The sequence below is a fragment of the Bombus vosnesenskii genome, unplaced genomic scaffold, assembly GCF_011952255.1.
Source record: "Bombus vosnesenskii isolate JDL3184/JDL3185 unplaced genomic scaffold, Bvos_JDL3184-5_v1.1 scf7180000013492, whole genome shotgun sequence".
Lineage (NCBI taxonomy): Eukaryota > Metazoa > Arthropoda > Insecta > Hymenoptera > Apidae > Bombus > Bombus vosnesenskii.
Window position 1 is genome coordinate 216138 of NW_022883081.1, and position 16012 is coordinate 232149.

At 29.7% G+C, this 16012-nt stretch overlaps 1 protein-coding gene across 11 annotated transcripts in view; it reads right to left on the reverse strand.

Moving 5' to 3' along the window:
• LOC117238377 overlaps positions 1–16012 on the reverse strand; it is a 68951-nt gene that overhangs the window by 50228 nt on the left and 2711 nt on the right. For 6 of the 11 annotated variants that reach the window (XM_033503228.1, XM_033503239.1, XM_033503234.1 and 3 more), the window contains 3 exons: positions 8323–9702; positions 6723–7278; positions 1608–1911 (listed from right to left, as the gene is read on the reverse strand). In XM_033503228.1, coding sequence (XP_033359119.1) covers positions 1608–1891 — 284 coding nt within the window. In that variant the 5' untranslated portion in view covers positions 1892–1911; positions 6723–7278; positions 8323–9702. Of the gene's footprint in view, positions 1–511; positions 748–1607; positions 1912–6722; positions 7279–8322; positions 9703–16012 lie in introns of those variants that run through there. The other 5 variants (XM_033503232.1, XM_033503231.1, XM_033503230.1 and 2 more) reach the window with 4 other exon arrangements.

Genomic DNA, 16012 nt, shown 5'->3' on the forward strand with positions numbered 1-16012 from the left:
CATAGTATGTGTAAATGTGTAAATGTGCGTAACATATACATGTACTGCGTTCCTTCGTATTGTTTGGTTCATTTGCACAATCCTCAGACCGTACCTAACCTAACTGATTTTCCCGCGTTTTCCATATTATTTATTTTATTCTTTATGTACGTTACTAACCATTCTATGAGAAATTTCTGATACGCGAATTACTGTTGATTAATTAAATTTTGTATGCTAATAGTAAAACTGTAATTACTATGCTAATAGTAAACACTGTAATAGGATAACATCATAGGATTTGATATTTATGGCAGAGCAATATCACGAGTCACTTAATAAACAAAACAATTTACAATGATTTTCTATATAAAACTCATGATATAGACATTGGGGAAATCACTCATATGACTGTAACTGATGCCATTGTTAGAAACGTACTATACTAATACGAGAATGGACTATAATGTAATGATATTGTTCATGCGAGGAATAACGACTAGAAGCAACAGAAATAACTGTGTGGACTTACTTCATCATGCAAACGGACAATCTTGAGTTTCAAAGAAATCTTTCCTTCCCACGTACATTCTCCATTCACACATCTGGTACATTGCGTTCCCAAAAATTGCGGCTTTATTTTGATAATTTCAGTAAAATACACTATACCATCGTCCATATATATATTTCAGTAAACTACAATCGTAAATGTAAACCTTGCAAGGTTAAAAATCAACGTTGCACGTTGACGTTTGAGGTTAGAATCGACAGGTAGCAGTAGTGGTAAAATTGGGAGAACGCATGCGCAGTACACCGAATGTATGTATGTTACGCATCCAACTTCAATGTTCTATCTGCCGCGTATTTCAAGTTTCAATATTTGAATTTATACAATACAGAATCCATTGCAATATATATTAATAAATATAACTAAACTTTTAAACAATAACGGCAATATAATAATAAAACATATAAAAATGAAATAACTGTGATAATAGTTACACTATATTATTTCCAAATTTCTTCTAATAAAAGAAAAATTAAAAAAGAAAAATTTTTTCTGATATCCTACTATTTAAATTTAATTACAAACAATTACTCAATAATTAGAATCCAACATTATAAACATATATTTCATATAAGGTGGCATAAATAATAGAGAAAGCCATAGTAGCATATATTATTATCGTAATTAATATAAGCTGTATATGTAAATATGAACATTTACTTTAACATCAACGCCCACTCAATGTGCTATCTATATTTAATACTTTTATCTCTATAAAATTTCAATAAATTACACATCATATGATATGATAATATATCAATGCATTTAAGTCCAATTTTGTCCAATCATTGTATCAATATATCATGCTGTCATACTTAAGGCTAAATGATCAATGAAAATAACTGAAAGACAACAAAAACAATAATTATTCTTTCACGTAGTGTATTCCTTTACGATTGCATTATAGATGCGTTTCATCAAACGATGTGTTAAGTCGTTTTTCGCGCAGAATTAAGCGCATGCGCATAACTTTTAATTATATTGTACACACTACACGTGAACAATATGGTGTGCAATGGAACTGCGATAGCAATACAACATAGGCAAGAAAATAACTTACCTATGTAGCTGTACCGGAGTAGATCTCGCGGGTAAATGCTGGTTATGCGAGACCGGTGGTTGTGTCTGACCTCTGCCAGGGGTCGACGTTACGCCGACCAGTGAGTGGCCATGGGGTCCGTGAGGATGACCGTGGGGGTGGGCATGTGGGTGTGGAGGATGAGAGTGGGGGTGAGGATGATGATGGTGATGCAAATCGGCCCCCACCACTGGACCCACCGGGCCCACCGGACCCCCCACCCCCAGTCCGCTCACTACTTGGACTTGCTTGCTCACTGTCTCCATCACCCCTAGCGCATTGTGTACTGGAAAAAATCCATAAAAATTAATTAGAAACATTGCCTTCGTTTTTTATCTTTTTTAAAATTCCTCCTTTTTATATTTGTATATATAAATTAGTTATTTATTATTGTTCATATCGGTTGTTAAAGACTTATCAATAGTTTCATACTTGTGTTTGACTATTGATTACTTATTTATCTTGTTAATAAATTTATCAATATATATTTTTAATATATTATAATATATATTATTATTATATATTATATTTTATATTATTATATACTGTATACAGTTATCTTTATAAGAAAGGATTCATAAATTGGAAGCAAACATAGATTACGTGACGTTAATATAAATCGTACAATTTATTACATTTATCTTTCTTTCCCTCCTTTTTACCCTTCCTTTCCTTCTTCTCCTTTCCTTTCATTCGTTTCCTAATATGTATATTTCAATTTTACCCGACAGTATCAATAATATTCCCTATTTTGTCAACTGCAATTAGATAACAACATTTCGATCAATAATTTTAGAAGTTCGTCAGAGACGCGCAATATCACTAAATGTTATCGGTCTCAAAACATCTGCGGAACCTCCTCTTTTCATCATATTGATATATATGCAGGCAAAAATACTTAAGATATGTGTGTTATTCAAGTTATACTTATTATAGAATTTAAGTTGTTAAATCTGAGCTACAGAATATTAATTGTATTTAAATGTAAAAGATTTATTATATATTCCATATTTTGCGACAAACTTTTGTGATATTATATTAACTATTATAATAATAAAAATTTTTCAATTTAGTAATAAGATTAATAATGTTGCTGTGATTTCCAAAAGATTAAATTTAGAATATGTCACGATACACTTTCTTTACTTTTTAATTTGTGATGTGCAGTTGGTAAAATACGGAGATCAGACAAAAAGGAAGGTCATGAGAATGCTACACATTAGAAAGTATGACAGTGCACATCAAGCAAGACACAATGCCATTATCGGGTTTACGATGGGAGCGTACAGCGTTCAGCTCACCGATATTTTTCAGATTTTTACACCGATGAATTATATGCCCACTATATGTGTATGTTATATGCGTAGGTTGCTCTTTTAGAAATAAGTATTTTAATTTAATAACTTTTCTAAACAAACTACAAATATATTCCTGTGATTAACTTTTATTTACGATGTTCAATATTCATTTTTAGTTACGTTTGTTACAGACATTTGCTATAAATTTTGCTATTCTTATGATATCTAGTATCTAAAGACAATACTAAGATATAATCATTAAAAGATATAATCATAATCACAACTAGAATACCCATACTCCATAGTAGATATAAGGAATTAGTCAGTTTTGTTCTCAGAAACATAATTTTTAATATAACATAATTGTTAACGCGATTGAGCAAAACTTTTATAATTCTTGCTTTCTGTATTCTTCTAATAAATTAAAAAAATAATTCATTAATATATTGATAACAATCAAAACAATACATATATATAATCAATGTACGTGTGGAATAAATTAATTGAAATGATTAATTACGATTATTTCCGAGCTAAGTATTGACTATTAATATTTATTGCGAAACAGTAAGCCTGATTATGTAATAGTTCTTTCGTTCATTACTTTTTAATCCAATAATTAATATTACCTTTCATCATTATCTGCTATCTGTACTCTTTAATTAATAACGTTTTCGTTAAATTCATACGTGAATTATAAATAATAAATTAACTACATTGCACAATTTTTCCTTTCCAGAATTATTACAAATTACTTTGCACTGTTTTCTTATTTTCCTTCTTCATTGCCTTTTCCTTATATACTTTGAATACATTTTATAATATAATGCCACGAAACTCGTACATGTGCATTACATAAAATTATTAACTATTGTAAAATACTATACTTTAACTACTTACACTTTAGAAATATGTAGCTTTTGAAAAATTTGATTTTAAAGTAAATGAATGCAAAGTATAACAGTACTGATCGACTAAGTATGTATAAGTCACGTTAAAGGTAGTTAACAAGTAATAAATAATTGATAGGTTGATACCGAATATCTCAGTCGAAATTCATACATTTGTACGTGAAATAAATGGAAATCGACATTAACGCGTGATCGTGGTGCGCCATCCTTAAAAAGAAGGAAAAAGTTCACAAGGACGTCAACGGCTAGCATCATCGAAGTAACGGTACTGTAATGACACTCAAAGAGAACCGAAAGCTGTATATAGAAACGGTTTGGAGGAGTATGTATAAGCCAAGTAATAATTGGAGAACTATATATGAATATCAGTAAGCAATCATTTTTCTTTTATTTTCCCAATGATAGTCTTTCATTAAAAATATTATTAATAAAAGTTATAACTGAGATTGTTAAAAAATGCAAGATCCAAAATTTGGAATTTATAAGAATTTTCAAAATTCAATGTCTCCGTCGATATTAATAATTAACAAAGAAATTTTTTATACTATTGAATAAAAGAATTAAAAACTTGATATACAGTATTCTGATTTTAAAGAATTTATTTTACAAGCATGTATATTCTTTAAAAATGTGTAATATATCATTTTATTTTACTCTAGACTCTAGATGAATACATATATATATTTCTCGGTAGTGAGATTACCACAATGAGATTTCTAATTATACCTCACGAAAGATATCAGACAAGCAAGAATAGCAATGAAATAATTCGGAGAATTGCATACAGCTGTATTCCCACCAATTTACTATGTCAATTCTTGTAAATATAGTTTCCTACGAAAGCTACATCCTCGTTTCTGGATTTTTGCACAAACACGTAAATTGACTAAAAAGTTTGCAATAATTAGTGATAGTGATCCTTAGTCTATTTTATTTATTAAGCGTTACGATCACTAGTATCATATTGCAATGTTGTAAGAATTTGTATCATAGCTATGTCGAAAGAAATAAATGACGAGAATGATCGTGATAAAATTGTTTGTAAAGAAGTTGTAAATAAAAATAATCACGACCTCCTCATAGCCACCTCAGGGAACATCGTAATCCCTAGAAAGGTGATTCTTGAACTATAAATTAAGAGTTAAGGATCTAGGTTAGGTATTCTATAAATATTGTATCAATCAGAGATAAGTTAGAAGCTACATCTACTTTCTTAAACTACAGTTTTTTGGCTAACATAAGATCTGTAATATTATTTAACAAAAATAGAACTTTGGAAAAATCATAAATGTTTATGTTAAAGGAATATCGAATGTAAATATATTTTACGAAGTGTATTATTCGTGTTCTAGTGTTAAAAATCTTGTAAAACTTCTCGTCGATACTGTAGATGAAATAACCTTTATATGAATATATAATCATAATAAAAGGATTCAAGATTGTCTTCGTGAATGAACGTGTTAAGTAACATTTTCTAATTTTTAAGTTACTACAACTTTTAATGGCCCAAAAAACCATTCAGTACATAAAGTCAAGATATACTTCACTTATATTTATTGATAAACTCAAACACTTGTCAAAGTAACTAGCTTTTTTCTTTTTCTCTGACCTTCGCACATAAGACTATTACATATTAACTATTATTTTACTTAGCCATTAATAGAAGTAACACAACACTTGATACATAGAAAAATATCATAACGTTATGCTTAATTTTTGCAAGTTAATCCATTGTTATGCAATAAAAAAGTATTTAAAATATACCACAAAATTACCAATACGAAATGGAACTATCTAAAAAAAAAAAAAAAAAAAAAAAAAGAAAAGAAAAGAAAAATAAAATGGTACAACATGGTATTCGCATAATTTTGAATAGAATATAAATATACGTTTCTAACTTGCACCTAATAACTTTTTCAAAATATTAATTGCTAGGAAAAATTTATTATCAGACTGCAAAAGACTTTTTAATTATTTTGATCACACACACTTTTTTCTTTTTTAATTTTATGCATTTTTATTTAAACGCTGTTTTATTAAGTCATATTCAATAATTTGTTGTCATCAGTTTCATAATCAATTGTTATTAAAGCGTCGAGTGGAAATATAAAAGAGGAATAGTTAATCCAAATAATCATTAGTCGAGTCAATGGATAGTTATTCTATTAGATATATAGCGAACCACTAAATAAAACAATCTTAATAGGAACAAAAAATAAATTATAAAATCAAAGGAGTTATTTGATTTGGGTATGACTGTGTATCATTCTTATTGCTTCTTCACGATAACTGTGTTCATAGTTCCATGAGCATTATGAAGTACGTGCTTCTAGCGTAAAATGCATGCTGCATAATAAGATCATCAACGTGGGTCATCAGTAATCTACGCAGCGTTAACGAGAAGACATAGAAAATCATCGCGACGTACAACACGTTCGAATGTACAAAATTAGAAAACCCTTTCGTGTACTTCTACTGTTGTCAATTTGTCGTTAAATGAAAATAGTTTTTCATGATATCATATAAAAGAAAAAAATTAATTCTATTCTTGACTGCCAAAAAGCTGAAAGCGAAACTTTCATTTTAAAATATTTTATTAGATTTCCAACAAAAAGTAAGAGTAATATATCTACATACTTGACCATCTTTTTTAATGTGATGCCCCCTTTAACTCATACATAAATATATGTTTACATAAATATAACTAATGCTTAAAAAGCTTATTAAGAACCAATACATTAATTTTCATTAGAAGATAAGTATCTACCTTTGAAAATAGATAAATGAAGAAAGGTATTTGCCTTGAAAAAAACAAATCATAAAAAAACAAAGCAGAATTTTTAACGTCGTAAAGGTATAAATCTACTAGTAACGGAAAAACAACTTACCGGTAATGACGTCAGCTGTGGAAGGTAAGCCGGATCTCAAATTTCCCCCACGAGTAGTCAATCCGTGCGAGAATAATTCACCGCTTCAGTCTCGAGTGCAAATCACGTACATGTGCGCGCGTAATCACGCACACATGCGTACGCGTGCACATATGTGAGTATACCAACCGATCTATTTATAAATTCTATATCGACTTTTTAAAAACTTTTGCGAAACACGCTACTCCACATTATACTGTACGTCGCGCGAACTTTTTGCTTCTATTCTCACTAAGCTATTCCCTTCGTAAACTCTTTCTTTTTCTTTATCATTTCCCCTTTCTTCCACTGGTACTCACACTGTCTTCATTTCTTCGTGTGACGTTTTGTTTCTTTTTCTTTCTCGCCACCTCTTCCTTCTTCTCTGTTGTTCGCTCGTTGTTTCTCTCTCTTTCTCTTCCTGTGTTAGCTTACATACACTTTCATGCGTTCCACGCCACTCGGTTTCGTACACTCGTAACACAACTTAACTGACTTTTCAAATTTCTTTCTTGCGCTGTTGCTCCAGCGACGATTTCTGTAGATAACAGTTGGAGAAATATCAAATTAGTATCTGCTGTTTAAATCTTCCCGCCAAGCTGAACACACATAAAGGGACATGCGCGCGCATTAATACACGCGATTATGACTTTTATACAGAATTTTTAGTTACGGTACTACGAAGGTAAAATAGAGAACTTCGATTGTTAGGATTATGAAAAATTGGAATTGAAATTGTTTAATTGAATTGTACATTTCTGCTACGGTTTTCGAATTTTTATCTTAAGAAAATTTTTGAAGTGGTTTTTCCATATTTTCTTCATACTTACTAACTTAAGAAATTTTTTAATCTATTTAGAGATTTTAATACATATTCTGTTGAAATATCTATAAAATGTATTTTCCATTTTTGTAAATATCTCAGAAATATTGAAATAACTCACAATCGCCGTCCACATGCTAAAACATGCTATAGATTTGGTTGTACAAATTTTTCCTACATTTCGTACATGTATCGAAGGAACAGTGTGATTTAACACTCGCACGGCCATCGATAACTCTTTTCAAGCCCAAGAACTAATTTTCTTTCATTTATCTTCTTTCTGAACTTTTTACAAAGTATGCTAAGAAAATATGAGCTACAGTTTGAATAGTGTGAAGTCTGTTGAAGAAATCTGTGAAAGACGCAATATAATCAGTTTTTTAATGACAAGTCTAAATAACAAAAGATGTGAGAAAACGATTTCCGCGATAAGAATATTATATTGACTTTATCTTTAATGATGTCATATTTAATCCAATAAACTAGATATCTGAAAACATTTGGTAATCCAAAAAACAATGTGCCATTGTAGATATAAAAATACTTAACTTCAACTCTTCTTTCACTATAGTCGATTTCTGGAAGTGTTATTTATAGCCTATATGTGAAACAAATATTCAAAACTACGATATAACATAAGCACAATTACATAAATAGTAGTATCATAAGATATAGATCTAAACAGATCCAGCGACGGCCATGCGAGTGTCCAGCACCGATCGTCTCAATACATGTATGTATGTATTTAGGAAAGTATACCTTCATTATTGTGGGGGAACGCGACGCGGCTTCTATACGACGAATTTTCATTTGCATTATCCTTCCAACGTTTTAATTGCGTGTGTCACCATTATACGATATATACTTAACGAATGTTACTCGATCGAGAAATAAAAAGGTGAGACTTTTCGGTAATCAACAGAGAGTAGAACAGTATATACATATATAAAATAAATGAGTGAGAGTCGAGTCAAAGAGTTTCGAGAAAAAGAGAGAGAGAGAAAGGAAACGAGGTGAAACGAAACGAAACAAGAAAAAGAGGGAAGGGATGAGAGAAAAAGGTAATTGTGAAAGATGCCGCGTTGCCGTCGCTGCGAATGCCAATTTTGTCTTCTTTTAACCGACTGACCCTATCACCGATTAGGCGGAGCGCGTTGCACTCCACTTGTTCTCACAACTTCCGGTTCAGCTGTTCGCACAAAGGTCCGCATATCTTTCAGTGCCCCGCTCTCCACGAGAGTCTTGGTGGCTTCTATCTCTCTGTCTCCCGCTTTCTCTTTCTCTACTAGTACTCACAAATCAGTGTGAGTACACCTCGCTGAAATACAACTGCTCGACAATCTCATCATCACTGTTGCCACGTGGCTCACACTTAACAACTTCCACACTATATTCCACTCGCGGTTCATCGTTGCTGTTAAAACCATTGTCATTTCCTTTTTGCTTACTGCCAGTAGTGTCATCTGTATTTATTTCGGGGTTGTCGTTCCTACTGCTGCTACCGCTACTACTGCTGCTACACCATCCGTTATCACTCCCGCAATAAAACAAATTTATCGTCAAACTCGCTTTCATTATGCAGTTCTTCTATCGTCTGCTATTATCGTGTTGTTTTGTTGGTTTTCCTTTCGACCCGATGTTCCTTCGTTTCATAGTAGCCTAGCACAGTGCGTGTACGATGCACGCACCGTGCACGCTTCCGGTACACGTGACCCAGCGCGCTACCAAGAGAAAGAAATTGGATGACTTTCAAGATGGTAGAACGAGAAACATATACGCGCACAGTTTCAGCGCATACAGCAACTGACGACAACTGGTTGCATCAAAGATATCCGAATCGATGTTGTTTTCTTCTTAAAGTTTATGCCATTCGATCCTTTCTTTCCACCACTAACGCTATTCTTCTTTTGTTTCTTCTGTGTACTTCCTTCGTTTCGTTTCCATTCGTTTCTTAGTTTTTTTTGTACTCTTGGAGTTAATAATTTTGTTCTCTTCCTCTTCTTAATGTTTAACCACGGCTTTTAATTTGGTGGATGAATTACTTGGCATATAGGGACATTTCATCTTTAGACATCCACTCGTTCTTGAATCTCTGTAGCGGTGATAATGGCAGCAACGGCAATATCTCCGGCAGTATTTCTGTAAATAAAACGCAAGTTATTGATATTTTGCTTATTTGTCATAAAGATACTTTATTTTAAATCAATTTTATAAATCATAATTTTGTAACGATTATTAATTATTTGACTACGAATATCTACAATATCTTTGAAAGAGGGATATGATGCATATTTTACTATATGTACATTTACGACTTATATTAATAGAATGAAGGAGAATTTCTTAAGGATTCAAATAAATGAAGAACTACGACTTAGATATGAAAATATACTTCATCCTAACGAATTAGTAAACTTATTTGAGATTTTAAAAGTAATAAAAATTCTCTTTGTGACCACATGTATAAATTGCTATTGAATAAGAAGAGAACAAAGATCTTGTAAGATAGTAAATATACACTTTCATACTAAAATGCGTTTTTCGTACATAATTGCACACACCATACTAATGCGTCTTTGCGATTAATATTTGACCAGCTCCTTCCAAAAGATAGTTCTCCTATCTCTAAAATCATATTTCAAATAAGAAAGGAGAAATTAAGGACTTTAAGCTATATCCTCATGTATAACCTACGTGTAACGTAATGAACATTTTTTCGCTATGATCATGAAAGATCAGAAAGATATGTGAACCACTACTTAAATTTTAATAATTATACTTCATTATTAATACCATGTATATACTTAAATATTAATTATCGTCTTTAAATAACAATTGATATTTAAGAATTTACATTTATGAATTTGATAAAAGTAAAATATTTATTATATATTTAAAATAAAAATTAAACGCGTGCACAGTAAATTCTTTCGCCTACATTGAAAAATACATCGCGTTTAAAATCAAAATATGTCATCTTGAATGCAGTGGAAACGATCGATCTTCGTAGTATGTATACCACAGAATTATGTATATATATTCCAGAAAAAATTATATCAAATATACATACAAAATATTTATATTGGAAAAAATAAATAATAATTATTTCCTTAAGTAATAACAAATAATAAGTAAGCTTTATTTGCTATTGTATGTTAGATAATATCGATATTTTGAATGTGTGTGTGTATTTAAGCTTTCTATAGATCTAATATAAGAATAGAGGTCTTTTACCTTGCAAGGTAAAGATATAGCTACATTTCATGAAGTGCTAGTAGCGCACTTATAAGACTTGACTTATGAAAGATTGCGAAACAACAACGTTCAGCCAAAAAGATGGATGAACATAAACACGTTACATCAAAACGCTTTCGTAACAAGATATAACGATGAAAGTCGCATAGATAAACAAATCAAATAAAATAGTAACGGGAGAAAGAATTGAAAAAAGTAAGATCATAATTTAACGCACAGATGTATAACTTACTATATATAACTGTATCTACATAGCAATGCATAATTATACAAAGATTTACACCTTAATTAGTTATATTGTCAAAGGTAATACAACTTTTATATTTAAGATTGTCAGTAAACTTATACGAATAATTGACTTCTACATCTTCTTTAAATACATTCACATAATTGTTTCAGTTTAAACAATTCCAACTAACTTTGTCACTCTATAATATATTTCACAAATATTTAATGTTTAATTTAATATGTGAAATAATTTTATGTTTATATGTAAAACAGCTCAAACCCTGATTTGCATTTCTTTGAAAGTCTGCTATTACGTCTCAAAACTGTAAAAATTTACACATTAAATTCAAGCCTATGTAGATAACAAGAAACACAATGCTCCTTGACTTTTTCCCATGTAAAATCACGCATAATTCTATCCTAAGCAACATTGAACGCATTGCAGATGTGTCTACGCCTTAAATATAAAATTAATTTCTACGTAACAGACAAACAGAAGAATCTAGTGCTATGTGCTAAATCGATATTTTTTATTTATAAAATTCATTCACACACACATAAAACTTTTAACGATACAACTTCATAAAAAAATTACATTTTAGTGATCTATATTTATATATTTATTTTAACTATCGCCTAAATTTTTTGTAAATTTAGGATATCCTTTTGGAACGATATTATTCAGATTATGAGAATTCTAAGGAAATTCTGGATGCTAATTTAAGTTCTCTTTAATACTTCCTAACAAAATGTATTAGTTTCTATGAAAAAATATTGTCAACGTAACTATCGAAATATATGTATCGTGATCGATACATAGAAAAAGTATATAAGCCTTATTCTGATTTAAAAAGTATTTTAATTTGTGCTTTGTAAACGTATATACTTTTTAACCAATCGCATTATAAGGACACAAATTAATGATGCAGCTTATAATGAAATTACACGCGTATACAATTAAGAGAATTCTAACCTCAATTTTTCAAACTATATAAAGTTCATGCAATCTTAAAAAAAAAGGTATGATTACATTCTACCCTGAAAATGTGGTTCCAAAACCTGTTACATAACTTTAATCAGCCATTTGAACGCGTAATGTACAGGTAAAAAGTTAAAACCAGTTTATACTTCCGAAAATAAATATTCTTCACTAATATAAATATAAACATAAATCTTATATATGGCATATTACACTGTTTTGCCATATTTTGCATAATTAAAAAAAGTTACATAGATATAGGAAGTTTGAAACATTATTAAAGAATTATAAAATATTCTGAAGACGATAACAATATATTTATAATTACTGTATTATAAGATAGATTATCAATAGATTTATCAATCTAATGGTTAGGTTTTAATACCCCATTTTAAAATGGTCACTGTTTCTAATAGTCATTGATAGAATACTTAATTACAGTAAAAAATTAAATTATTATCCTAAGAAGATCATTTTAAGCTTGCTTCATCTCAACGAATTAATCAACTCTTCCTCAACTCCTTAGTTCATCACGTGTACTAATACATGTTTACGATACCTCTTTTTCAAACCACTGACATGTAAAAGTCTAGTGGTGTAACATCAAGTTGTATAGATCTAAGTATTTTTTTATCCAAATTTTCTATTTTTGTTATAAATTTGTAATACAGCTTCAAATAACCTATGTTTAAGCAATAATTTTTTCTTATTTATATTCATTGAAGATCCTAATCAATTTTCGTTAGAAAAAATTGAACCACTTTATGTTGATTATCTGGAGGAAATCTGGTAACAAATAAAAAGTTACTAAAAGCGACAATGAATATCCTAGAACATTACTCTTCTCGTTAGTATTAAAACTAATAATAACCAATACAGCGACGTATAAAGCGTACAAGAATTCATTCCATTCCCGCGCGCGCGCTGAATACATTCCATCCGAATTATTATTATCTTGCTAAACCTAGAACGGTCGATAGCTCCGCAGTCGTTGTGACTCAAAGTCGAGCCGAGTCGAACCGAGAAGAGTCGAATCAAACCGAACTGGACTGTACTTTTGTAGCGCGTCAACGCGTAAAAAGGGCGAGTGCGAAGTGATAGATCATACCAATAAAAGGACTGTATTTTGTTTGAAAACTCTTCTGCGCACCCCGATACGACTTCCTAATTATGTCACTGCCATATCGGAAGATATCTCGAATTATTTAAAAAGTACTTTTAAATCATTATTTTCAGAAACAAGAAAGGCCAAAGTATAGATTAATTACTAATAAAATTACTGATTTTATTAGCCACGAGCTGGCTAATTATTACTATATATATATTATTACTACATAGATCGCATGATGCGTTCATCAAGAAATTGTATAATAAATCAAAGCATAGATTTGTACATTATTTACATTTGAAATTAATAAAATTTATTAGACTTACTTTTAAGGATACTTAGATACCCTACTAGTAATATTTTGAATACGATTTTAAGTACTAGGACTAGAACCTGCATATAGTTAGTATCGTTATCCATATTATTTTATTCTTTTGCTTTTGCTTCTTAATAGCGATCCATAGATGATTTCATTACTTTTGAACCGCATTTGCAACGAGAATATGGTTAAAATATATTTGAAAATATGTCATCGCGTTTATTAATGCAATAAACATACAGCAATAAAGTGCATAGGATTTACCCATAATCCATTTTTTATGTCTATGACTTCATACGCAATGCGCATATACGGAAGGAAAATAACCGCACATTAAATGAGAAATACACACACACACATACAATATATTTTGCATGTATACATAAATTTAGTTCACATTTTTCTCCATTTTTTTTATTTGTTTGTACTTCCTACATCAAATTTATGAATATTCAATGATATTTATATAATATAGACAAAATCTTTCATCGTTAAAGAATCTGATTCCAAAAATTGCATAATTCAGAAACTATACGTATTCATGTTAGAAGATGGATTATATAAAATAAAATAGTGGCTACATGCGAAATTAAATATGTACTACAACATTTTGCGTATACAAGATGAACTATGAAAATGGTACAGATGTATTATACAAACACGAATATAAATAATTTGTTCCTTTTCTAATGTTATGGATAAAATAATATTACAAATAAAAATAAAAAGGAATAATTTTGCTTATCTATTATGACTCATTTAGAAGTAATAACAAGTTATAGTATACTCCTCACGCGGAAATGTACAAAAATGATCCATATTTCTAAACCGAATAGCAAACTTTAATTTCTCAGTAATCATCACATTTAGAAACAAATATAGTAGTAATATGAATAACAATCAAAGAAATATGAAACAAGAAATGATATTAAAAATTCTAATTAATTTAAAAATTTTTCACGATTTTAGTTTTTACATTAGGTTAAGATATAATTTACTGGTAAGGTATAAATTTTTATTGTTATTTAAATATTGTAAAGCAGTAATTTTATATATGTATAATAGTTCTACATTGATTTCCTTAAATTTAGCATTATGCTTTTGTTATATATAAATCTTGACAAATATCAAGCATTTATATTCTAGACTTTTGAATAAATTCAATGAAATATACCTAGAAAATGTTATTAAATATACTTTATGGAACATAATTTCATATTGATTAAAAAACATATAATTTACTAGGCATTTACAATATTTCATAAATACGATTATAGAATAACAATATGTTACAAAGTTTTTATGTAATGTTACACTACTTTCTCATAATATTAAAATTGTCCTATTTCATTAAGAATATTCTTTAAAAACTGAAACTAAGTATTTTTTTGAGATAATACAAAACTGGTAAAACAAACGAATGACTCACAAATATTATCACAGACATAAAAAACACATGGAAGGCACTGAAAATTTCACGAAGATGTTTAACATAAATGGAAGAGAAGTGTTTCGATTTTTTGTAGTGCCTTAACCTGAAACCTTTTGATTTTAAAAATCAAAGTATATATTTAAAAGAGATGTTTATAACAAATCTTTAGTAATAAATATTGGAAGAACTGTCCAGTACCGAGAATTTATCAAGAAGAAGAAAACTAGATAAACTGCAATCATGAAAGAAATATTTTAGATAAAAATAAATAAAATTTTGCAGTACACGACATGACTAATTTTCTATGTCTGTACTGATAATTCTACGCATGATTATCGATATCGACATAAAATTAATAGCAATTCTAAAGTATTTCTTTTATCTGAATCAAACAAATAAGGAGAACTATCCATTAACAGCGAGACGCAAAGGGTAAGGATACAACGTGTGAATAATATTGTAAAATATGCGAAATCAAAATCAAATTCTGCGAACGCAGAAGTGCAAAAAATCCAAGTTAAAATCACAGGCTCGCACTTGATATGAGCAAAAGGTCGCAAATCGGAAACTAGTATATTGTGTCAGCGATAATGTGAGCTAAAGTATGAGCCAAAAGTCGTAAAAGATAAAAATAATAGAATTACATCCTGGACGAATAGAAAACTTAAAGAACAAAATTAAAGTCACAATCTAAGAATTTCCTTTCATGAGCCAAAAATCGCAGAATCCTCTTCAAAAAAAAGCATAAAAATGAGAAAAAAAGGTCAATTTCCAATCAATAAAAAAATTCAGAGAACTAAAATATCCAAAAATTAAAATTGCAATATAATAATCGCATTTTGTATGAGTTCTAAGGAATCTACCATTTCAGAGTTTACAATTTTCTTCTGTCATCTTGTTCATAACAATTAATTTTATCCGAATTTCATTTTTCACAAGGCATCGTGTAATTTATTTCAAGAATAAAAAAATAACATAAAAGAAATTCTATTATTCGTGTTCTAAAATTTAAAAAATCTAAGATTAAAAAGATTATATGAAAAAATTAAATGTAAAAAGAAGAAAATTTCAAAGACACAATGAATTAGAAAAAAAACAATAGATCTCGTTTACAATGCGAAAATTCGA